This window comes from Hyperolius riggenbachi, chromosome 9 (genome assembly GCF_040937935.1).
Source record: "Hyperolius riggenbachi isolate aHypRig1 chromosome 9, aHypRig1.pri, whole genome shotgun sequence".
Taxonomy (NCBI): domain Eukaryota; kingdom Metazoa; phylum Chordata; class Amphibia; order Anura; family Hyperoliidae; genus Hyperolius; species Hyperolius riggenbachi.
Window position 1 is genome coordinate 134220297 of NC_090654.1, and position 26891 is coordinate 134247187.

The window sequence follows — 26891 nt, forward strand, 5'->3', positions numbered from 1 at the left end:
TGTAATATTTTTAGTGAACAATCAATTTTTGACAAATCTTATAGATTGAAAGAAAGTCGTCCAAGTAAAGAATCAAACTTGCCATCACATCTTCACCAGTTATAATCGTATCTTTAATAAATCTATCAAGCAGAATAATCATTTCTTTAAGGAAGCAATCAATAATGCGATTATTCAGGATCAATTGGGCCCATGAACTTCTTTGTTTTCATGAAATGCAATCTGAATAATCTGATCGAAAATACTATTGTTCAATAAAAAGTGTACCATTAATTGGCACCTTAACAATGACTACCTAGTTAAAAGTGTGGATATCAGCACTGAAGACTTCTGCTCTCTAGTGTTGTTTTGGTCCTTTTTGTTATAATTTTACTTAATTATGAAAGTTATGATATTTTTCATTATTTATGCATGTGTTTATATAGCTGCATTGTTGGAAGTTCCTATTGCATAGATATGAATTATTAATGTACAGTAGTTATCCACTTTTTTCATATTGGTACAGCACTGTAGACTATATGATGCCATTATATAAATAATCAAGAATTTATCGAAGATACGTTCTTGCTGTGAATTCAAAGTTTTAGTAAGATTAATTCTGGGTGACTACTTCTTAAGTGTTCTTTTCCATACTTTAAACCATCAATAACGCTTTTCTACATTGGAATATGGTAGTTTGTTAGTATGGTCATTTCAAATAACTGACTCTAGAATGTGCTTTTTCTTCCAGGACTGCATGAAGAAGACAGTATCTATGTGTTCAAGGATGACGAAGTGATTGAGTATGATGGAGAGTTCTCAGCCGACACCTTGGTGGAATTCTTACTAGACGTAGGTCACTGGTTTCCATTTGCATGACTTAAATTACTAATAGCCTACAACACTGTTCCTCACAATTATTCAAAATGGAATCCTGAATATAACGTTATCATTATGTTAGGACCACAACAATTCTTATTCCATTGGGCTAAAAACACTAACTAGAAACATTGGCAAGATGTCAGCTTGTCCGTTTTTCCGCCTACCTTATTCAGTTATAGACATTGATTGATTAGATTAGCCTTCTGCAAGACAGATATTCTCAAATGTACCACTGTGCTATTACTGTAGGTCCACCAAAGCTCCACTGCAGGCAGCACCAAATGAACCTGACAGAATTATTTTGGGATCTAATCTGGTACTGTAACCAACAGTTTGCTTGTTCATAGCCGTAGCATTCCTACACCACAAAGCCATAATTCACTAAACACATAATATGACACCAACAGGATTTGATTTAATAATGCCATCACATTCAGTGGTGTCCATGCATTAGTTTCTTCTGAGCTTTCCAGTTCCCTGATAGATCACTGTAATTACCTGGCTTTTCCCCAAAGTTTTACCTGAAACATTGTAGGAATATTATGTATGCTGTGCAATAATAAAAAAAGAAAATAAATGAATGCAGTGATGAAATTATAAACTGTGTACTAGCAATGGGGGAATCTCACCGCAGGTTGTAGAGATTGCAGTTCGAAAGACCTGTGTCATTTTAAATGAAATGAAAGGCAAACATTTGTATTGCGCTTTTCTCCAGTCAGACTTAGGGCCCTTTTCCACCACCGAATCGTAAAGTCGCAAACCGCTAGCTATTTTACAATCGCTACGGTTTGCTTTTTAACATAGGAATCGAGGTAGGTCATTTCCACTACCGCGATTCGTTTTTGACGGGAACGCGAACGCGCAGCGGAGCGATATTTGCCGCGATTTTGCTATGCAGTGCATAGCATAGCAAAATCGCGGCCGCAAACGTCGGGAAATCGGCGGAATTGCGATTCAGCAATCGCTGGCGTTCAGCGTGAACGCTAGCGACTGCTAGTGGAAAAGGGCCCTTAAAGGGAACCTGAAGCGAGTAAAATTATTTAAAATAAACACATAACTTAGCTGCAAACGAATATTACATACTAACCTCACCATCAGTTCCTCTCAGAAGCTCACCATTTTCTTCTTACAGTGATCCCTTCCATTTCTGACAATATTTTGTCAGAACTGAAATATACCAGTTGTTGTCAGTTATATATCAGCAGTTGTGTCAGTTACAACTGAATGTGCAAGGTAAAGTCCATGTTTCCTTATGGCTCAAGTGGGTGATATTACAGTTTAACAGTGTGCTGACCAGGAAGCTGTTATGGTGTAATGGTCATTTTTCAAATGGAGGACGGAAAATTCCATTGATCACAGTGGACAAACAGGACGCAGGAGAGGAAAAAGAGATTGAGGAGTAGATTACATGGGAGGTAAGTATGACCTGTCTATGGTTATTTTGACTTTTTATTTTCAGATCAGGTTCTCTTTAAAGTGAACCTGGGTGAATATGAACTGATGAGATAAACAATTGTATTTATCCTCCTACTCCTAAAATGTACACTTTTTTTTTTTTAGAAATCCCATGGTTTTATTTTATATTTGAAAATGTTCAAAGTAAAAAAAGAGATAAAACAAAGTTAGATAGATAAGAGACCAATAAATGAACAATAAATGAGAGCAGAGAGAGATTCAGAGGAAACAAATAAGAGTAAAGGTAGACACACTAGAAGACTTCCACCCAATGGGGCAAAAAGATACATCTGTCTATGATCTAAATCATATGATCTAAATCTGATCAGAGAAGAATCTATTTCACACACTGCACACAGATTTTCAATAGACTTCAACATTGAATCCATTGAAAATCGGATCACAGCACTGCACTACTTGTTGCAGTCTATATTATGGGCCATTGATCTCCACTCTAGCCCTGCCTCTGATCAATCAATTTTTCCATCTGATCCGATCAATATTTTTAACGGCTTCTGCCAAAAATCAGTTGAAATTACGATCAGACAGGCATATTGAGGCATATATTTTCAGCAGATTTGATCAGAGTGATCGAATCTGCAAACAAAATTGACAAGTTTGTGGCTACCTTAACGTCGATTTCACTATTCAACACAGGTGGCCATGTGTTTGTACATCAACACATAACACCTGGGTCCATTGTAGTTCTGATTCCTTTCAGTGACAGTAAATTGGAGAGTGCTGTGGTGGGAACACCAGACTGTGCAGTCTATTCAGTTCTGATGTAGTTTTGTAGGCTATACGCATTGCTGAAATTTGCACAGCAATGCGTAAGTAGAAGTGATCCATAAGGGAAACAGAAAACAGGAGAAAGAAGGGACACATAAAAAAGACAGAAAGGAAACCAATGAGAGAGGAGGGGAAATAAGAGACAGAAAAGGCTGAAAAGTGAGATTGAAAGGGACTGAGAAGAAAGAGGAAATAGAAAAGATAGTGAACATAGACAAGCTAGGAAAGAAAATTCGTAGGAAACAGTAAAGCATAAATAGATAAAAACAAAGCACAGAAGTCAGATGGTTATCAGTAAGTAATGAAGACATTGGGAGGTTGGCAGGAGACATTCACTACCAGCCTGGCAAAGTACAAAAAACATAGTGTTGATATGCTCTGGTCACCTTACAATGATGGGTTGAAAGTAAGGAAAAGTTCACCATTGCGTGCTGTGAGCATAGGCATCACATCTGCAGGTACAAGACTGTACATTTCACTTTTCAGGCTAAAAGACCACTGCCCTGGCAGATGTAATATCTCCTTCTCATCATTAAGGCTCCTCCTGCTGTTTATTACAGGCAGCATTATTTAAACTAGAAACATTTGGCTTGGCACAGACATTAAATCCAGACGATGTTTACAGAATTAAGTCACATCTGACCCCAATTACACCTCCTGCATGCAGCTCAATCTGATAGATTGGGTGCAGGGGAGGCGGGTGGGAGTGGGGACTTCTGATGAACATGAAATCCCTCACTAAAGAGAGAAGACACGTTTTCATGCACGCTGGCCGGGCAGATAGGTCATCCATGCGCAATTCCTACGAATTAAAGGCATATTTGTCCTAAGCAATGTCTGCTTATAAGGGTTCTGCTCTAGCCTCATATTTTCATCTCTGTCCTTTAAAGAGGAGCCCACCACATATATAAGTAGATGAATAATTGCTCTACTTATACAACATATGTATTGCACTGTCCACATTTTGATTTTAGTGACTTTTCTACAGTAACAAAAGAGAAAATCCTTCTTAGCATTTCCCATCTTAACTGTGGCTATTTTGAAGCCAATTCTGATGTCATTTCCTCCCTTACTCTTCTCTGCCTGATTTTCCTGCCCTTCACTATAGAAAGTGCATTGTCTCAGCATGGGAAATATTGGCCAATCAGAGAGGAACAGAGGTGTGGGAGGGGAAAACAGGTGTGATAGAGGCTTCAGCCAATCAGGCTGCATTAGTTAGGTCTGAGGGGAAGTATAGAAGCAAAAAAGACAACCCAGCAACTTCCTTTTTGTGTACCAAATTTTGTGTGTATCAAATAAGAGTCAGGTAAACTGGAGAATGATCGTTTATCAACAAGAAAAGAAATAGTGATTTTAACTTTTAAATTGCCTGGTTAGTATCCTTATTACTTGTTTGCCAAATAAAAATAAAGAATTGATGTTTGATTTTATGCCCAACAGTTACTCTTTAAGCTGACAATATTTTTTGAACTTGCTATTATTTTTTTCTGCTTGGTCTCTCTTTTAAATAAAAAATAAACAAAATTAAAGAAAACATGTTTAGATATGGCCTGGGTTTGGTAAAAGCCTTAGTTCAACCTTCCATTGTTTTATTGTACATTACTGTAAATTTGTATTAATTAACAACTGCTTATTTTTAAATATTGCTTTATAAATGAAATAGTGTTTGCCCATTGTAAAATCTGTCCGCACCCTGATTTACAATCTGAAGTGGGGTTCTGAACAAGCTTAACATCTTTACTGCTGGCAGCCACATCACTGTAGGATGTGTGTTTACGGTATGTTCTGAAGTCAGAAACAAACCGGCCTAATGCTAAAACCAGGATAAATAAAGTGAAAGTGGGTATCCTGAAAAGTTTACTACATTCTACTATGTCATTGGAGTTCCTCTTTAAGGCAGAGGAAACCAATCAACTGCTACAGGGCCTAGACAGAATGTAGAGTGCAAAACCAGAACCAAAAATAATACTCTGGCAATGAGAAGGTAGACAGTAAACTAGACAGGCAATCCAGGAGATCAGGCAAACTTCCTATCAGAATAAAGCAAGGGACGATCAATCAGCAGATCCATCTGAAAATGGCGCCTGCGAATAATGGCGCACGGTGTTTCCGCTAATCTGTTTGCCGCTTATCGCTATTTAACGTTAAAGCCTTATTGTTATTTAACGTTAAAGCCTTATTGTTATTTAGCGTTAACACACAGAACCCTCTCTGTACCTATCCCTAACCCCTAAACCCCCCCAGTGGTGCCTAACCCTAACCACCCCCCTGGTGGTGCCTAACCCTAACCACCCCCCTCGTGGTGCCTAACCCTAAGACCCCCCTGGTGGTGCCTAACCTTAAGACCCCCCTGGTGGCGCCTAACCCTAAGACCCCCCTGGTGGTGCCTAAACCTAAGACCCCCCCCTGGTGGTGCCTAATCCTAACCACCCCCCTGGTGGTGCCTAACCCTAACCACCCCCCGGGTGGTGCCTAACCCTAACCACCCCCTGGTGGTGCCTAACCCTAAGACCCCCGTGATGGTGCCTAACCCTAAGACCCCCCTGGTAGTGCCTAACCCTAACCACCCCCCTAGTGGTGCCTAACCCTAAGCCCCCCCTGGTGGTGCCTAACCCTTGACCCCCCTAGTGCTGCCTAACCCTAAGACCCCCCTGGTGGTGCCTAACCCTAACCACCCCCCTGGTGGTGCCTAACCCTAATCACCCCCTGGTGGTGCCTAACCCTAAGACCCCCCCTGATGGTGCCTAACCCTAAGACCCCCCCCGATGGTGCCTAACCCTAAGACTCCCCCCCAGTATTGCCTAACCCTAACCTTGACAGTGTTACATTAAATCCATTCACCGTTTTGCAGTTAAATAACTTCTGCAGTTTGGCTTATGTAGGGCGCTATTGATAAATAACGTTACTGTGGGCAATAACATCTGCTGTTTGGCAAATGAACGGCACTATTGATAAATAACGTTAGTGTGTGCCACTATTGATAAATAACGTTAGTGTGTGCCGTTTTTCTTCTTTTTTCCCTGTGCGCCATTATTATGCAGTACTAACGATAAATAGCGATAAGCGTATCTTTTTAATGTGGCGCCATTTGTATGCATAGGCACTGTGCGCCATTATTCATACTAGACCCGGGTCTAGGATACCTAAGACAATTGTAAACACCTATAAGACCTCCTTATAGACAACCATAGTGCAGAAAAATAAAAGTACTAGTGCATTCGGATTATGCTCATAGAACATGAAAAATGATAATTATAATCATGTATGGGCAGTGCATATAGGGATCAACAATACCAGTGAATAAAAGGTGTATACATACATAGCCCAGGGTTAGATGTACAGGCAGCCATGGAGTAAGGGCGGAGGGAGGCACACAGGACGCTCCTGTGTGCCTCCTTCACTATATATACATATACATACATATATACAGTATATATGGGACAGTGTTACCTACATGCCTGTGTACTGTCACTCACTATCAATGAGCGGAAAAGCCACAGAAAGATTATAATGTTTTCTAAAAAGTTAGTAAGGACAGTATGACTGCCAGCAATAGTTGCTCTAATACTAAGGTAGACCTACGTTTCTACTTTGCAGGTACTGGAGGACCCAGTGGAGTTTATTGATGGAAGCCATGAACTTGCTGCCTTTGAGAATATCGATGATGAGCCTAAACTCATTGGATACTTCAAGAACGAAGACTCTGAACGTAAGTGTGATGATAAGATGCAGATAGATTACCTGTCATTAATGTTGTGTGTGGATATCTATTGCTTAGGAAACAAAATTGCTGCTGCAACATCTTCACATATTAACATAAGCACCTACTCTTGTACAGCACACAAGTGTGCTGTGCTAGGTGCTAGGTACCTTCCTTAAAGAGCCAGAAGCCTGGAAGGTACAGAGAGGGCGAGGAACAGCATACTGTGACTGAAGGGAAATAATGGATCCAACCCCCAAATTGAAGACATGTGCTGGTTCCAGGATATCCTCATCTTGTCCTCACTCTCTCTCTCTCTCTTTCACCACCAGGCTCGAGCCACCTCTGGCTGATGTTATAAGCTCATGCTTGATTTGTGACACACAATTTATTTGAGGCTAGTAATTGTAAAAGGAAAGAGGGGCCCTTAAACATGCAGCTTGGATGTATGTCATTTATTGACTGCAGCTTTGCATGTACCTGTCACGGCAATGTCAAGCACTCTAGTTAAGGAAGCAGTTCAGCTCAGGTATAAAGCTCTGTTGAATCTATGTTGCTGTAGATCTAAACCTATCATAGCATCTGCTGGTATGGGGTTTAAGTTTCAGCTTGGCTTATCAGAGGAAGAAAAGAAAACTGTTTATTTACCTGTACAGTGCAACTTTTGCTGCCCCCATTACACTGCCAATCATGGCAATGGATCTTCAATTCTTTTATTTATTATGTGTGCCAAACTGTTACAGCTAAAGGGAACCTATAAGCAGTAAATAATTTCTCAGGCAAGGTTATGGCTTAAAGAGACACTGAAGCGAAAAAAAAAATTATGATATTATGATTTGTATGTGTAGTACAGCTAAGAAATAAAACATTAAGATCAGATACATCAGTCTAATTGTTTCCAGTACAGGAAGAGTTGAGAAACTCCAGTTGTTATCTCTATGCAAACAAGCCATTAAAGAGACTCTGTAACATGAAAAAGATCCCCTGGGGGGTACTCACCTCGGGTGGGGGAAGCCTCCGGATCCTAATGAGGCTTCCCACGCCGTCCTCTGTCCCACGGGGGTCTCGCTGCAGCCCTCTGAACAGCCGGCGACAGGCCCGACTGTAATTTCAATATTTACCTTTGCTGGCTCCAGCGGGGGCGCTGTGGCGGCTTTCCTCTCCGAACTACACGGAAATACCCGATCTCAGTCGGGTCCGCTCTGCTGCGCAGGCGCCGGAAACTTGCGCCTGCGCAGTAGAGCAGACCCGACGGCGATCGGGCATTTCCGTGTAGTTCGGAGCCGACAGCCGTCAGAGCGCCTGCGCAGGAGCCAGGAAGGTAAATATTACGTCACTGCTGCACGGAGGGCTGCAGCGAGACCCCCGTGGGACAGAGGACGGCGTGGGAAGCCTCATTAGGATCCGGAGGCTTCCCCCACCCGAGGTGAGTACCCCCCAGGGGATTTTTTGAGGTTACAGATCCTCTTTAAGCTCTCCAACTAAGTTAGTCGTGGAGAGGGCTGTTATCTGACTTTTATTATCTCAACTGTAAGTGAACTATTTACTTTTTCTCTGCTAGAGGAGAGGTCATTACTTCACAGACTGCTCTGAAAGAATCATTTTGAATGCTGAGTGTTGTGTAATCTGCACATATTATAGAATAATGCAATGTTAGAAAAACACTATATACCTGAAAATAAAAGTTTGAGAATATTTTCTTTGCTGCTAATCTTCTAGTAATTATTCATAAGTACACAACCAATTCACTATATAATATTTTTTTTTCGCTTCAGTGTCTCTTTAAGTAAAATTGTATTGGGGCTACACTACATGGTCAGTTTTGATATAGAAATGGCTTCCCAGGGCTCCTCCCTAAAAACTCTCATAGTGAGGACTAAATGCAGGGTTAAAAATGGTGCCTTGTAAAAAGCTGACTGAGTTTTTTGGACTGTTGGAGGAATTTTATGCCAGGGGATGAATATAGATTAAAAAGAATTCACACTAGATCTTCTAAACAATGGATGTTTATCTGCTGGTAGAGAATACAACTACGGCATATAGAGCTGGGGATTGCTGGACAAGCCACACATACAGTGCTTTATGTATGTTTATAGCTGGACACCGGGTGCAAATATTATCCTACCTTTTATTAGTACAACACTGAATAAACCTTTATTGTACTTTTGAGTGAAAAGCATAGTGCAGGAATAATTGTCAGCAGTCTTTCTGTCAGCTCAATGGCAAGTTTTTTTTTGTTTTTTTTGCAAGGTCGTGATGAGCTTCAGCCTTGGTCACAGACATGCCTCTTGTAGCATTGTGCAGCTGAGCAAATTCTGATATCATATATCATTTTATCACTCCTCCAGACAGGGCCGGATTTGTACTTTTTACCGCCCAAGGCCAACTATATCGCCTGTATGGTTGTTAGCTCTGTTTGCCCCAACGAGAATTCTCCTTACTTTCCATCATTGGTGTCACAGACAATAGCGTTTTAGTAATATGCGTATAGATTACATGTTATGTTTTGAACGTTTATGGTATGCTTGCCATATCGTTAATGATGGACCCATTGTGTCACTATGAGAGTTAGGCTGATGTGTACCTGCAGGATAGAGCTTACATATCTTGCAGGGACATCACAAGTACAGGACAGAGAGTTCAAAGGTTAAAGCTGTCCTTGTAGATAGGGATGGCTGCATAGAACAGCTTTACTGCCACTCACTGAGCCGCCCCTAAACTTATGGTGCCCTAGGCCATGGCCTATGTGGCCTTGCCAGAAATCCGGCCCTGCCTCCAGACCTACAATAACACTTTCAAAGACATTGCATCGTGGCAGGTTTGCTTTTACAGCGCATTTAGTAGTTTTGTGCCTTAAACACATATTCGTGCACTTAATTGTGTTAAGCAGAATTATGTCTTACTCACAATGAGTAGAGCATAATGCATTGCCAATTGGGAAATCATTGGCCAATCAAAATTGGATGTGTCTAACCATCCTATGGCCTGGTATTTACAATTTCATCTTTATATATTTAGGTCATAGGTATGCTAGGAATAATAAGGCTACCTCTGCAAGGCATTTTTCAGATGTAGTTATAGTAGGAATGGGTGTCCTTGAATTTCCTTGCCATTGAACATAATGGTAGTGCCAGGTTAGGTTATTTAAGTTAAAACTATGGGAGGAATAATTTGACTGTCTCTGTTTCAAATAGGAAGTACAGTTGGGGTTTCCAGCAGTTCGATTAAAGGGTTAATTTCCAATTTGTGAAGCTCATATATGGGGTATTAAGAGATTTATGGACTCAGCAGAAAGCCTGTTGTATTCCTGTCAGAGTGCATCAGATGGCAAACAAAACATGCTTCTGCAGCACAAGCGAAGTTGTGTCTCCGCGTCCCTACCCCTCACTGCATGCCCCTGTTTATTTTGTGTTAACAGGAAAATGTATCACCCAACTCCTGTGTTGACTGATCAGCAGTACCCTACTGAAATAGTTATGCTGCCCTAGAATCTGGACACTATTGTGATCCTCCCAGGGGCATAACCAGAAAACACTGCCCCCCCCCCCCCTGCAAAACGTTGGATGGGGCTCCCTCCCACTCTCGCATTTTGCACAGGTAAACTGAGACCCAATGTTATTCACAAGTAAATTGAGACCCAATGTTATTCAATTGGCTAGTGCACACTTGTATGTGTTTTCCCCATGCAGATAAAAAATGACAGCAGTGAAGCACTGCAGGCATTTTTTCTATCAATTACATAAGGTTCTGTGATAAAATGTGCATGTTTTCACTCATATAGACACACATGGGCCCATATGCAATTCACTTTTTCTCCTGAGTTTTCTCCTAGGTGATAATTTTTCATCTTCTATTTAAAATAACGTTTCAGCATTTCACAATTGAAAAAAGTATAAAAAATAGTGGAAAAGGTACTGTAAAAATATTTTATGCATTTTCTTGCTTGCTGGGGGTTTAAAAGTAATTTTACTGACAAGGTGTTAAAATATCAACTTGTAGAAAACTAAGGAGAAAAAGTGAATTGCATATGGGCCATGGTGTGCAGAAAAAGCATACAAAAAACTAACAGACGAGTGTGCTCCCAGCCACAGCTTATTACACTCACTCTGTCCATCTCTGATGGATCAGAACTGGCTCTGCAGACTTCTCCAGCATCACTACAGTACATAGGCACTTGGGAAGGAGGTAGGGAGGTTGTATGTGGGGCATTGTACACAAGACCCTGCTGCACACTGAATAGGGACTGTCTACAAATCTTGGTCTACAAAACTTTGTATGATCAGTGGCTGAGCAGATGCAGTCATTGGAACAATTGTATAAAAAGCAGAAAATGTTTTTCTCTGTGCCCTTAGTTGTAAGCCTCTTACGACAGGAAAAAGAAACTTCTCCACCCATGGGGCTTCTGTGGCTTCTGGGCCCCCTGTGGCTGCATCCTTTGCAGGGTCTATTGTTACTCCCCTGGATCCTCCTATGATCCAGCCACCCCTGCTGTACAACATAACTGTATGACAACTTTTTCCGTAATACTGGTTGCCCATTTACCAATGAGGTTATATTTATGAAATTAACTTTTTTAGATCACAGTCTTTTAGTACATGAAGTTGGAAACACAGCTAATCCACATACATGTAAACAGATTCCATCAGTAAGCTTAGCAGTCAATAAAAAGAAGATATTGCAGGGAATCCACTGTAGTAGTAAATCCACCATAGCATTCAGTGTGAGACAAGGAATAACATGAACATGCTCATGGTTAGTAGGGTTAAAGTACCTTGTGAGCATTAGTGCAGAAGCATGAAGTCAAGTAGTTAGTAAGGTTATCTAGCATATCATGCAAAGACCAGGGCTCCTTCTAACTCTTTGCAGTAGCGAACATAAGTTGTAAGACAAGGAAGTAGTCCACTGTACTGTGACCATAAGTGCGTTATTCATGGCCTCAACAGTGGGGGCAGTGGTGGATTTACTATGAAAGTGCATTTGTTGCTACATCTTCTTTGTATGTTTGTATAGTCTGCATCACCACATGCATATCTGTGGATGATTAACTGTGTTTCAGCTTCATCTTCTGAGAAACTGTATGAAAAAACAGTTCTATCGTGTATATCCTATTCCATTAAACAGTATTGTTGTGGGCTTCAATCGCTCATCCCCAATGTCAATATCCAGGACAGCGTCCCAACCGTAAACAGTGTTTCAGTATCTGTAGTTATGAGATATGATTTCATTGTGTCAATACTGTGTCATTATTTGTGTAACAAAATGGAAAAGCCAAAATGGAGAAGCCATGTGTGAAAAACTAAGTACACCTCATGATTCAATGGGCCTGATGCTATTCCAGGTGATAAGTAGATTGCAGATGCGAGCTACTTATCATCTTGCCATCGCACGAGGATTACCGGCAAATCCTATTGCCAGTTTCACTCGTGCGATGACCGATCGTTAGGGAGCATTACTCAGGCGAAAGCCTGAGCGATGCTCCCTATTACCGGGCGATGGGGAGCGAGGTTTACCCTGTGGTGCTGTCCATCAGCACCACGGCCTCGCTCCCCACACATGCGCACAACCCGCCGAACATCCACCACCATCTTCCGCCGCTGCATCTGGGGGTCTCCTTTAATAAGGAGACCCCGAGGAGACCCCGAGAGCTCCCCGCCGGCCGCCGCTCGTCCCGGCAACCCCCCACAAAGCTACAAAGTTTATTGCTTAAATTTATTACCGCCGCTTTACACCCGTCGGCCTGATTCATCACCCCTCCACCACAGAAGTTAGTATGAGCCATTTGTGTTAATATGTTGTGTTTGGTTTTCACCAAATGTAGCACATGTATCGAATTCAGATTGTAAGGGAAGGGCCTTATAACTGTGTGCAAAAAATTGATGACCAGCAACAGTTGCTTCCCTAAATATGATTGTTGATGTCTTTTCTCCTTGGCATTGTGCTAAGACACAACAAATGCATTTTGTTAGCAGCACCTGGCTGCTCCTTATCCTCTTTACTCCAATGTAAGTGGTTAGGTGTATGTCACTTTTCACACACACTTCCTCTACATTTTGACTTACTCCTTATCGCTGATACCGTTATCCTATCTGGTTTTGACCCAAGGTAGTTTAATCTCAGGAAGAATCACAGGTCCCCGTCATAGAATACAGCAGGGCTTGAAACTGCCATTGGATTCAATGTATTTTGTCAAATGCATTCAGAAAACTCTAACCATGAGGACAATTTTCTCCCTCTGTTTACAGTAACACTGAAAAAAACCTATTCTGCTATGCTTGCTTTCCATAATCAACTGCAATTAGCGATCAGTACACAATCTGAGAAGCTGCACAGCAGTGTTGCTAAGCGCCTGAAGTGAAACACTATTTGTTAGCCTTTGTAGTGTAGTCTAGAGAAAGTGGCTGTTATAGGGGCTCCTGCTCAAGGGCTTTAATGGCGAGTTACATCAGCCAATCAAGTAGCTTCTACACTAAAAAGAATAAATGGTTCTAACACTCAGTCCCTACACAAGACAAGGAAAACATTTGTGCCAGGAATCAAGCTTTAAAGCAGGGCCGGTTGAAGTAACAATTGGGCCCTAGGGCAAAATTAGCATGGGGGCCCCCCAACAGACCCCCCCGACCAAAAAACGTCATTAGAGGTGCTTTGCTGCAGCCAAATTTCCCTCCGGGGCCCCTGAGCTGGCTGCTGACCCTCCCTCAATCACCTCCTAACTTAACAGACTCTGCAGAGTCCCTGGGGATCAAAAGTTAAGATGGGGAAGGACAACTTTGGGGCCCCTAAAGGCTCTGGGGCCCTGGGGCAATTGCCCATTTTTTTCCTATGGCAGCTCCGGCCCTGCTTTAAAGGGAACCTGCACTGAGTAAAATTATTTAAAATAAACACATGAGGTAACTTCAAATGAACATTACATAGTTACCTTTCTATTAGTTCCTCTCAGAAGCGGACCATTTTCTTCTTACATAGTTACATAGTTTTTTTTGGTTGAAAAAAGACATACGTCCATCGAGTTCAACCAGTACAAAGTACAACTCCAGCCTGCTCCCTCACATATCCCTGTTGATCCAGAGGAAAGCGAAAAAACCCTTACAAGGCATGGTCCAATTAGCCCCAAAAGGGAAAAATTCCTTCCCGACTCCAGATGGCAATCAGATAAAATCCCTGGATCAACATCACTAGGCATTACCTAGTAATTGTAGCCATGGATGTCTTTCAACGCAAGGAAAGCATCTAAGCCTCCTTTAAATGCAGGTATAGAGTTTGCAATAACGACTTCCTGTGGCAATGCATTCCACATCTTAATCACTTTTACTGTAAAGAACCCTTTCCTAAATAAATGGCTAAAACGTTTTTCCTCCATGCGCAGATCATGTCCTCTAGTCCTTTGAGAAGGCCTAGGGACAAAAAGCTCACCCGCCAAGCTATTATACTGCCCTCTGATGTATTTATACATGTTAATTAGATCTCCTCTAAGGCGTCTTTTCTCTAGACTAAATAAACCCAGTTTATCTAACCTTTCTTGGTAAGTGAGACCTTCCATCCCACGCATCAATTTTGTTGCTTGTCTCTGCACCTGCTCTAAAACTGCAATATCTTTTTTGTAATGTGGTGCCCAGAACTGAATTCCATATTCCAGATGTGGCCTTACTAGACAGTTAAACAGGGGCAATATTATGCTAGCATCTCGAGTTTTTATTTCCCTTTTAATGCATCCCAAAATGTTGTTAGCTTTAGCTGCAGCGGCTTGGCATTGAGTACGATTATTTAACTTGTTGTCGATGAGTACTCCTAAGTCCTTCTCCAAGTTTGATGTCCCCAACTGTATCCCCTTTATTTTGTATGGTGCTAGACCATTGGTATGACCAAAATGCATGACTTTACATTTTTCAACATTGAATTTCATCTGCCATGTATGTGCCCATATAGCCATCCTATCCAGATCCTGTTGCAATATGACACTATCTTCCTGAGAGTTGATCATTCTGCACAATTTTGTATCATCTGCAAAAATAGCAACATTGCTCACTACTGCATCTACTAGGTCATTAATAAATAAATTGAAGAGCACTGGACCCAGTACAGACCCGTGTGGGACCCCACTGCTAACAGTCTCCCATTTTGAGTACGATCCATTGACCACAACTCTTTGTTTTCTGTCCATTAGCCAGTTCCCTATCCATGCACACAGACTCTTCCCCAGTCCTTGCATCCTCAACTTTTGCACCAGACTTTTGTGGGGGACAGTGTCGAAGGCCTTTGCAAAGTCCAAATATATTACATCTACAGCATTCCCAATATCCATGTTAGCGTTCACTACCTCATAAAAGCTGAGCATGTTAGTCAAACAGGACCTGTCTTTAGTAAACCCATGTTGATGCTGAGAAATAAGATTATTTTCTACTATGAAGTCATGTATAGTATCTCTTAGCAACCCCTCAAATAGTTTGCATACAACTGATGTTAAGCTTACAGGTCTATAATTTCCTGGATCTGATTTTTTTCCCTTCTTAAAGAGGAGCTGTTAGGTATAAGGTCTCAGAGAAAATAAACACATATATCAGTAGCTAAAGATTGGCTGTACTTACATTACATATGCATTTCACTGTCCACGTTTGTACTTCACATAATTTTTGTATAGTATTTGCAGAGAATGATGCTCCTGACAGCTCATGGCAGGTTCCATGTTTGTCTGTCTCCTATGAAGCCAAATGTGTCGTCATGTCCTGCCTGCTTCCTGATGATTCCACTCTCACAAACGCTGGTAATGAATAACACTACTGTGCAGTGAATATTAATTAGCCATGTGGCTAGGAACAATAGCGGACTCCTGCAGTGTACTCTGCCCGAGATTTATTAGTGCTGTGAGCTAGACTGTTACATGCTGTTGAAACTTGAGCCTCACTAGCAGCCAGGGGAGGGCCCCAGAATGCTTTGCAGTATCTGTTATTCGGCGTGCGTCCTCCTTAGGAGCCTGAGAATACGGAGCCTTGCTGTCAGCAAACATCTAAAGTAAGAGAGATTTTTAACTGCAGTATTGCCTTTTTGGCTTCCTTCTAAACTGTTTAACACAGGAGAATAGAGGTTTAAATTAGCTTTTGCAGCCTGACAGTTACTCTTTAAATAATGGGAAAACGTGGGCTGTACGCCAATCCACTGGGACTCTGCCAGTTGAAAGAGAGTCACAAAAGATAAGATAAAGGGGTTTATCTATAACTGAACTTAATTCCCTTAGGACCCGAAGATGCATGCCATCCGGGCCAGGTGCCTTGTCTATTTTTAATTTATTTAGTCTTGCCTTCACTTCTTCCTGCGTTAAGTATTTAATATTACAGTTAGAAGATTGAGACTCTTCCGCCTCTGTAGTTTGCAACAGTGCTCTTTCTTTTGTGAAGACAGAAGCAAAGAAAGCATTTAATAACTCTTCCTTACCTTGGTCATCCACCATTGAGTTCCCACCCTCATCCTTTAGGAGTCCTATACAGTCAACCTTTCTTTTTTTAGAGTTAATGTACTTGTAAAACTTTTTTGGGTTAGTTTTGATATCCTTAGCGATTTGTTTTTCAGCTTCAATCTTTGCCTGCCTAATTTCTTTTTTACAATTTTTATTGCACTCCTTATAATTGCTTAGTGCAGCCTCTGTCCCCTCCTGTTTTAGGACCTTATAGGCATTATTTTTCCTCTTTATTTTATCCCTAACCTTTTTATTCATCCATAGAGGCCTTTTTTTATTCCTAGACATTTTGTTTCTATATGGGATATACATACTACAATATTGATTGAGAATAAGTTTAAAAGCTTGCCATTTCCCAGTGTCCTCCCCTTGTAGTACATTATCCCAGTTCACCAACTTAGTGCCTGCCTAATTTGATTGAACTTTGCTTTTCTAAAATTCATAGTTTTAGTGGTCCCGCTGCCCCGTGGCCTATCAGTCACCAGATCAAACGTTATCATGTTGTGATCACTATTTCCCAAATGTTCTTGAACCTGCACATTTGATACATTATCTGGTCTATTAGAAATGATCAGATCCAGTAACGCATTCCCCCTAGTTGGTTCCGTTACCATTTGAGTCAAGTAATTGTCCTGTAGTGCTGCCAGAAATCTGCTGCTTTTACCAGAATGGGTAGCCTCAATACCCCAGTCAATGTCTGGAAAGTTGAAGTCGCCCATAACTATGACCTCATTTTTACTTGCAACTTTTTCAATTTGCTGTAGTAATCGCAGTTCTGCAGCTTCATTAATATGAGGTGGCCTGTAGCATACCCCAATAAGCAATTGGCAACTTTTATTTCCACCATGAATATTTACCCAAACGGACTCCACATCTTCGCAATCTTCCTCCATCTCATCGTTGAGGAAAGCTGTAAAAGAATTCTTTACAAAGAGACAAACCCCTCCACCTTTTTTTCCCTGTTCTATCCCTCCTAAACACATTGTATCCTTTTAAATTAGCTATCCAATCATGGCAGTGACAATGATCACTTCGAGTTCTGACAACATTTTGTCAGAATTGAAATATATCAGTTGCTGTCAGTTATTTATCAGTTGCTGTCAGTTATAACTGAGAGGATAACTGATGTGCCAAGTAATGTCTATGTTTTCCTATGGCTCAAGTGGGCGATATGACAGTTTAACAGTGTGCTGACCAGAAAGCTGTTATGGGGTAATGACCATTTTCAAAATGGAGGACAGAAAATTCCCTTGATCACAGTGGACAAACTGGACGGGGGAAAGGAGAAAGGGATTGAGGAGTAGACTACATGGGAGGTAAGTATGACCTGTGTGTGGTTATTTTGACTTTTAATTTTCAGTTCAGCATGAGTGTTGTGTATCTCAGTTGCAGGCAGACCACCCTCTGAAAATATAACTTTTATTCTTGTCTACATCTAGCCACAGCAGTAGATCAGTGCTACATGAATCCTCATGTATGCATTTACCACTCCCAGGCCCACACAGTCATGACAGCTGTGTACCACACCTGACTAATGAGAAGGTTGCAGCATGACTACTTCCCGCCACCATGAGCTGCAACAATCGCTGTAATTTATCACACTTTGGTTCTGGTAATTTTCTTGTTGCCTCCTCTCAGCTAGAAGGCAATACAGAGGTCTTGTAACAAAAGGGACTGCTCTACACCAGAGCGCTTTGAAAATCCTTAAAGCAGTAGGATTAGCCATACTATGCCAGGGAAAAAAACACACACACACACACACACACACACACACACACACACACACACACACACACACACACACAGTGGTGTGAAGAACTATTTGCCCCCTTCCTGATTTCTTATTCTTTTGCATGTTTGTCACACTTAAATGTTTCTGCTCATCAAAAACCGTTAACTATTAGTCAAAGATAACATAATTGAACACAAAATGCAGTTTTAAATAATGGTTTTTATTATTTAGTGAGAAAAAAAAAACTCCAAATCTGCATGGCCCTGTGTGAAAAAGTGATTGCCCCCCTTGTTAAAAAATAACTTAACTGTGGTTTATCACACCTGAGTTCAATTTCTGTAGTCACCCCCAGGCCTGATTACTGCCACACCTGTTTCAATCAAGAAATCACTTAAATAGGAGCTATCTGCCACGGAGAAGTAGACCAAAAGCACCTCAAAAGCTAGACATCATGCCAAGATCCAAAGAAATTCAGGAACAAATGAGAACAAAGTACTGTAATTGAGATCTATCAGTCTGGTAAAGGTTATAAAGCCATTTCTAAATCTTTGGGACTCCAGCGAACCACAGTGAGATCCATTATCCACAAATGGCAAAAACATGGAACAGTGATGAACCTTCCCAGGAGTGGCTGGCCGACCAAAATTACCCCAAGAGCGCAGAGAAAACTCATCCGAGAGGCCACAAAAGACCCCAGGACAACATCTAAAGAACTGCAGGCCTCACTTGCCTCAATTAAGATCATTGTTCATGACTCCACCATAAGAAAGAGACTGGGCAAAAACGGTATGCATGGCAGATATCCAAGGCGCAAACCACTTTTAAGCAAAAAGAACATTAAGGCTCGTCTAAATTTTGCTAAAAAAAACATCTCAATGATTGCCAAGACTTTTGGGAAAATACCTTGTGGACCGACGAGACAAAAGTTGAACTTTTTGGAAGGTGCGTGTCCCGTTACATCTGGCGTAGAAGTAACACAGCATTTCAGCAAAAGAACATCATACCAACAGTAAAATATGGTGGTGGTAGTGTGATGGTCTAGGGTTGTTTTGCTGCTTCAGGACCTGGAAGGCTTGCTGTGATAGATGGAACCATGAATTCTACTGTCTACCAAAAAATCCTGAAGGAGAATGTCCGGCCATCTGTTTGTCAACTCAAGCTGAAGCGATCTTGGGTGCTGCAGCAGGACAATGACCCGAAACACACCAGCAAATCCACCTCTGAATGGCTGAAGAAAAACAAAATAAAGACTTTGGAGTGGCCTAGTCAAAGTCCTGACCTGAATCCTATTGAGATGTTGTGGCATGACCTTAAAAGGCGGTTCATGCTAGAAAACCCTCAAATAAAGCTGAATTACAACAATTCTGCAAAGATGAGTGGGCCAAAATTCCTCCAGAGCGCTGTAAAAGACTCGTTGCAAGTTATCGCAAACGCTTGATTGCAGTTATTGCTGCTAAGGGTGTCCCAACCAGTTATTAGGTTCAGGGGGCAATTTCGTTTTCACACAGGGCCATGTAGGTTTTGAGTTTTTTTTCTCACTAAATAATAAAAACCATCATTTAAAACTGCATTTTGTGTTCAATTATGTTATCTTTGACTAATAGTTAACGGGCTTTGATGAGCAGACACATTTAAGTGTGACAAACATGCAAAAGAATAAGAAATCAAGAAGGGGGCAAATAGTTTTTCACACCACTGTATATATATATATATATATATATATATATATATATATATATATAAATATATATATGTAGATAAATACTTGATCTACTTACATAACACATGTATTGTACTGTCCACATTTTTATTTCAGTGAATGTTATATAGTAAATGAAGAGAATTCTGTTCCTGGTGGTAACCATTCCTTTTGCCCACAGTTTAGGCTAAATCCTGATGTCATTTCTGCCCTTTACATTTTTTTTCTTTTCTCCTCCAATCGCTTCAGCCTTTTTTGTAAACACATGTGAGCAGAGGATCATGTTTCAGATAGGCAGCTAGGCATGGAAATAAATGGAAGAAGAGGAATATATTATATATAAAAAGAACCCCCAGCATGCAACTGAATGGCAATGGCTATTAAAGGGCCAGTGCTCCTTAAGTATGTGATAACTCCAAACCATAACAGCAGAGAAAGTTTTGAATGCAGGATTAGCATCTTTATCACTTAATACAATCAGACCAGTTGCTGTTGAAATTGGATTTTTATGGTGACAATCCCGCTTTGAAGCCTATATTCAGGCACTAATCGTGAGCTTTCAGTGACAGAGCTTGTTTCAATAAACAAACAAGATATAAACTAAAATCACTTTTAAAGAACATGGTTTTGGCATTTCACCAGATACCTGTTGCAGCAGAGATTTCCAGAGATGCAGGCTACTGTGTCATCAAACAGCACTACATTTGTTTTTTGCTCCTCTCTAGGTCCAGGGATTTCTTCTTACTTCCAGTGATTGGGAACACAGACAATAAACCTTCTTTTTTAGCACTTGCGAGAAAATGGTAGAATATTTGTAAAGTTATAATTATTATTTAGTATTTATATAGCGCCGACATATTACGCAGCGCTGTACGGTGTATATATATATATCTTGTCACTAACTGTCCCTCAAAGGAGCTCACAATCTAATCCCTACCATTGCCATATGTCTATATTATGTAGTGTAAGTACTGTAGTCTAGAGCCAATTTTAGGGGGAGCCAATTAACTTATCCGTATGTTTTTGGAATGTGGGAGGAAACCGGAGTACCCGGAGGAAACCCACACAGGCACGGAGAGAACATACAAACTCTTTGCAGATAATGCCCTGGTTGGGATTCGAACCAGGGACTCAGCGCTGCAAGGCGAGAGAGCTAACCACTACGCCACCGTATAATGCTGTCTGTAGCCCCAATTATAAGGTGTTTATAGGAAAACTCTCCCCAAAGGAGTCACAGACAGCACTTATGTAATACAAGTTCTAACTCTTCCCCACTCTAATCAAAACTAAAATATTTTTTCCCTGAGTAACACTTTAAAGGACACCTGAGACGAAAATAAACTAATGAAATAAACGATTGTATCGATCTTCCATCTCCTAAAAAATGACTTTTTAAGATATTCCACAGTTTTATTTTATGTTTAAATCTACTTTTTAAGTTTTACCTGTTTTATTGTTTTTGCTTAATGACACATTCATTGAAGTATACCAGAGCTAAAATTTATGAACTATTGACCCATTTTATTTCTTTCCGGCTCTCAGAAGCCATGTTCTGCTAGGAAAGTGTTTTATAGTTGGAATTTCTTATCAGTGAGGGTCACACTGTAGTCACTTCCTGTCTGAGTCAGGACTGAGTCAGCCACTTACATACCTGATATTTAACTCTTTCAGGGAGAGAAAGAAAAAAAGGAACACAGCATAGTTATTTGTGTGCTGCTAGGCACTGTACATACCCATGTCTATCTCATCATGTCACATGTCACCTCGGGTATCCTTTAAAGGGAACCAGAGGCCCCAGAAAAAAGATTCTATACATACCTGGGGCTTCCTCCAGCCCCATACGCACGGATCGCTCCCAAGCCGCCGTCCTCCGCTTCCTGGATCCACCGGTACCGGGTCCAGTCACTTCCGGCGGACGCAGCCAATTGTCCACATGAGCAGGGGCTCCCTCCATACCCTTACGCGTGCGGCTGCGCAGTATGCAGCCGCACACGTAAGGGTATGCCGGGAGCCCCTGTGATGTGGACAATTGGCCGTGTGCTGCCGCCGACTGGCCGAAACTACGGGACCCGGAACTGGCTGATACAGGAAGTGGAGGACGGCGGCGTGGGAGCGATCCGTGCATATGGGGCTGGAGGAAGCCCCAGATATGTATAGAATCTTTTTCTGGGGCCTCTGGTTCCCTTTAAAGAAAATCTAAACTCAGAACATCTTTTCTGCTCTAAAAGTTTAGTCACAGCATGACAATGGATGTCTACAGCATTTATATGTTGAATGAAATAATTTCATTGTGTGCTGTGCAAAAGTTTAGGTCCACTTTATTATTAGGATCATAGGTGGGCTGCTGCTTTGCTCCACATCAGCAAGTTGAACTGACTGCATTGTGATGGAGCACAGAGAGAGGTATCATAGATGATTGCAGCTAATAACTCAGGAGATCAGTGATTAATTTGCTCCTACTTCAGCTATTCTACTTCAGGTCACATGACCCCATTTCTAAAACAGGATTTTTAGTTGTGGAAGCCTCATTTAATGCAAAAAAAGGTAATATTTGGACACTCAGTTTGGTAAGCTTTGCTCAGTACCATTACATTTGTAGCTGTAGTTTTACATGGCACATGTTTTCTTTTATCTCTGATGTCTGATGTATGGAATGTATAAATGTATGCTACTGTATGTGTTACAGCTTTCACCAGTCACTGAGTCACTCCTAGCTTTTATCTGTGCCTTCAGCATATAAATAATTGTATTATTGCTCTGACAGGTGTAGTGTAATGATAAGCCGGTGAGTTGCTGACAGTGCCTGCACTACGCTTAATAATTCAAGAGCCTAATGTAATGTTATGTTACTAAAGTTATTATGCAGATAAAAATGCATAGGTGGTCTCTTCGGGACTGAACCTGCAGTATCCTTGATACGCTGGGTACAGAAGAATGATGACAACGCGTTTAATCACCTGTTTCTCCTCCCTACAACCTTATTGTCTGACTCAAGAAAGCAAATCTCCAGCTATGCAACTAAACACAATCAAGGCTAATTTCAGCATTCTGCTGGTGTGCTGGTTCAATTTAACATTCAACTCCAAGCAAAACATTTATTTATTTTGTATGGAGTTAAAAAGGGATGAAACCTGTTTGGTTTATGGCTTTTTTTGTTTTCATCTTAAAGAACTCTCCTGTTTCTTATCCAGACAGGATCTGTGTAAATCTCTCCAAGACTAACAGAGGCCGGCACAAATTAAACCTTGAGTTATACAGTAGGGAAGAGTTAAGCTATGTATACACTATCAATCCCTGTTGATGCCAGATTTCTTGGGCAGGCACATGCGGGTGGGGGGGACTGTTGGTGCTCAGGCAACCCCCTTTTTTACAATTTCAATAAAAGGGCTACTTTGGCTACGCAAAGGGGGCTCCGCCCCAGCCGTGAGAAGCCCCACTCTGCACGGGAAGCTCTGCTTAACCTCACGGGATGCTTGAGTGAAGAGGCTCCAGACAGGGATCCTAGTATACCCATTCTGTCAGCTGTGTGGGAGCAAGTAAGATGGTGTCTCCTTAGCAACTGCACCCACTGTGACCTCTCCCTCCCCCAGCACTCACAATGGCCTCTTCCTCTACCTGGCCCCCACAGTGACCTCTCCCTTCCCAGTACTAGCAGTGATCCTGCCTCTTCCAGCACCCATACTGACCTCTCCCTCCCACAGCAGCCACAGTGAGGTCCCCCAGCACCCATACTGACCTATTCCTCCCCCAGCACCCACATTGGCACCCCTCCTGTCCCCAGCGGAACCCACAGGGACCCCCCCCCCCCAGCAACACCTACAGTGACCTCTTCCATCACCAGCACCCACTGTGACCTCTCCCAACACCCAGCATCCACAGTGACCTCTCCCTGCCCCAGCAACTACTCTTGCATCTATCTACACCATCACTCACAGAGTGACCTCTCCCTCCCCCTGCACCCACAGTGACTTCCCCTTCCTCCAGCACCCACACTGGTCTCTACCTCCCTCAGCACCCACAGTGGCCTCTTCCTCCCCTAGCGGCACTTCTACCATCCCCACCAGCACCCACAGCAAACCCCTCTAATATCCAGCACCCACAGTACACTCAGCCAGTAACCCCCACTATAGTAAGCACTCACACACCACCCAGAACCTGCTTACAACATTATACCCAGCCAGTACCCCTCACCATGGCAAAAACACACATGGCACTCAGTACCCTCGATACCCCCCCCCCCCCCCCGCCCCCATCGGCACGGCATCCACCACCCACATGGCACCCAATACCCTTTACCCTATAGCTGGCACCCAGTACTTGCACCAAGTACCCACACGATATCCAGTCTAGTCCCACCCCCCATACACACACAAACACAGCACCCGATACTCTCATCCAGTCTCCGTATGGCACGTAATACTTCATCAAACAGCCCCCTGTAGCTGACTCCCACATGGCACAGTACTCACAGTACTCACACCTGCACACAGCCTCCACATGGCACCCACTATCTGTACCCACACAACCAGTATCCACACCCGAAGTACCTGCACTCAGAACCCACAATGACCCCCAATGCCCACCCATAGCCAGCACCCAGTGCAGGCATGACAGCCAAGTGACATCTAGTACCTGCACCCAGCAACCACATGTTCCATCTGCAGTAGTTTCAGCTGCACCAAGTTTTCACTTTGCGCCCAGTATGCACACCAAGCACTCATATGACATCCAGTACACGGACCTGAGTACCTGCAATCAACACTAATATGAAACTTGATCCTCACCATAGCCAAATCTCACATCACATCCTGTGCCTGCACCCAGAATCCACATGGCACCCAGCATCTGCATTCAGCACCTACATGACAATCAATACTCCACTAGCTAGCTCCCATTATGCACACGGCACCCTTTACTCGCTTCCAGTACCCACTTGGAACCTATTTGCACCTAGGACACACGTAACACCATATACACCCCATATTCAACACCAACGCCTACCTGGCACAGTACTCACAGGGCACCAAGTTCCCAAGCCATTTTATGCTCCTAGCACCCTTACATGGCTTGCACCCAAATAGCACCCAATACCCACCCATGGTCTGAACCCATATGAGACCCAGCACTCTCCCATGGCATACCATCCAGACCCCACATGGCAATCACTACTCACTCATGTCCTGCCCACTGCATCTATGGGCACCCAGTTCTCACTCTTGGCCTGTACCCAGCACTCACATGGCTCCCTGTACCAATTAGCACTCACATGGCATCCACTATTGTTTATCACCATCTGCTTCTCATGCAGTAATCAATACCCGCTGTAAATAAACACCCAATACAAACTGGACCTTGGTACCAACTGCAGCTTGACACAGACTGTACTTTAGCACCTTAGCACTGACTGCACTTTAGCACAAACTGGACCTTTGCATCTTACCACCCGCTGCATCTGGCCACCCACTGCTCCTTGGCACTTATTGCAATTTTGCACCTACTAATGCTTAACAACCACTGCGTATTGGCAACCACTTCTTCTTTTCCTAATAGGAACTTGGGTGCTGATCAAGAGGTCCTACATCAAGTTCCACTGTGCCCACTCTAATAGTGGGCACCTAACACTGCTGATTTGAGGGTGGTGGAGCCAAAAGACTTGATTGGAAGAAGACACGAAGTCTGCCTAAGGCTCCCTGCACACTGCATGCGACTCCGATTTTTAATCGTTTTTTACATCCGATTCCGACTTTTAATCGTTACTGCATGCTGCGTTTTTGACTCCGTTTTTCTGTTGATTGCATTCAGGGAAAATCGGAATTGCATATCGGAATTGGAAACGGAATCGGAATCGCAAAATGGATTTGCAGTGTGCAGGGAGCCTAATACTGCTTTCAGGGTAGGGGGTATTACATACGCAGTTTAGCACAATTCATTGATTGAGGCCCCTTTTACAAATCTGAGCACCACCCCCCTCTCTACAGCCCTGTCCTTGGGCAACAGTTCGAAGCCCTGTTGCTGTACATATTTGTCACTGCAGGCTAGCAATGTGTCTTTTGCAATGGACAGGGATGGAGAGACGAGGAGGAGCACACATTGGTTTGGCTTCTCACAGTTGGGGTGAGTTGGAAGTACAGTGTGCTAAAGGGTCACCTGGGCATCGGGGACCGTTAAAGATCCAGCATGCTGAATCTTTAGGCAACATCAGGAGACACATGCTAGATTCTCGTCCGAGGCAGTATGATTTTTGAGTGACTGGGAAAACTTGAGTAAAAGTTAATGTTTTGATAAAATGGTCTTTATACAACTATTACTTAAGCATAGCCACAATGACAACACATATGAAACAAACTGCATCATGTCCTAAATAGTAACTGTTCAGTGAAATGTAACCAGAAATTCTGCTCTCCTCCCTCTATAGACCCCCACCCAATTCATCCTCCATCTGTCTTCCTACGCTTATCTCTTTTTAATTCTGTCCTACATCCCGAACATCCTATGTACAAGCTCTCTGTTCTCCGTCTGTCTGCGTGATACAGAATCCATAGCCCTGTGATCTCAGGTTGATGGTAGTGTAATGAGTCAGTTTGCGCTAGTTTGTACCTAAGGGCTGAGTCTACCACAGTAAATAATAACCATAAGCTTGTCATATCACACAGCTAGGAAATGGAGAGAGGAAGCAAATCTCTTTTGTAAAGAGATCAGGAGTTTGTCTACAAGATCAGTATACAGACTACACTCCTGCAGCTGTCATTTCTGCAGCATGACTTGAGGAAGAAGTTTCAGGGGAAAATGTATGTAGAGTGAAAGCAGAATTACAGATATTATGACACTCATAGGCTGGATTACTGATGATAGTGAGCATACCGCTAAGTGCATGTATGTCAATGCCATTAACACCCAACTCTCCAGATATATGTTGTAACCTTGAACAGTATGCTAAGCTTAAGTTATTTTGGCTTTTTATTGTTGTTGAATGACCCCATATATGAGAATTTCACTCTCTACTTGTTCAGACAGATACTGGGGAAAACGCTCCAAGACTGACAGAGATAACACATACTTTTTTTGTGTGTGTGTGTGTGGGGGGGGGGGGGTTGTTTTTAGAGTTTCCAGCAAGCTTTCATAGGCTTCACTGCTGTAGGGAGCTCCATAGAGTAGGGGCTGCCTTCATAACACAGATTGCAGGAGTCAGAGTCTGGTTTCAGGAAGT

General features: G+C 42.3%; 1 protein-coding gene across 1 annotated transcript in view; it reads left to right on the forward strand.

Moving 5' to 3' along the window:
- The window catches only part of CASQ1 (calsequestrin 1), a 164816-nt gene that overhangs the window by 93151 nt on the left and 44774 nt on the right, over positions 1–26891 (forward strand). The window contains exons 3-4 of the mRNA XM_068253544.1: positions 731–831; positions 6703–6814. Coding sequence (XP_068109645.1) covers positions 731–831; positions 6703–6814 — 213 coding nt within the window. The remainder of the gene's footprint in view (positions 1–730; positions 832–6702; positions 6815–26891) is intronic.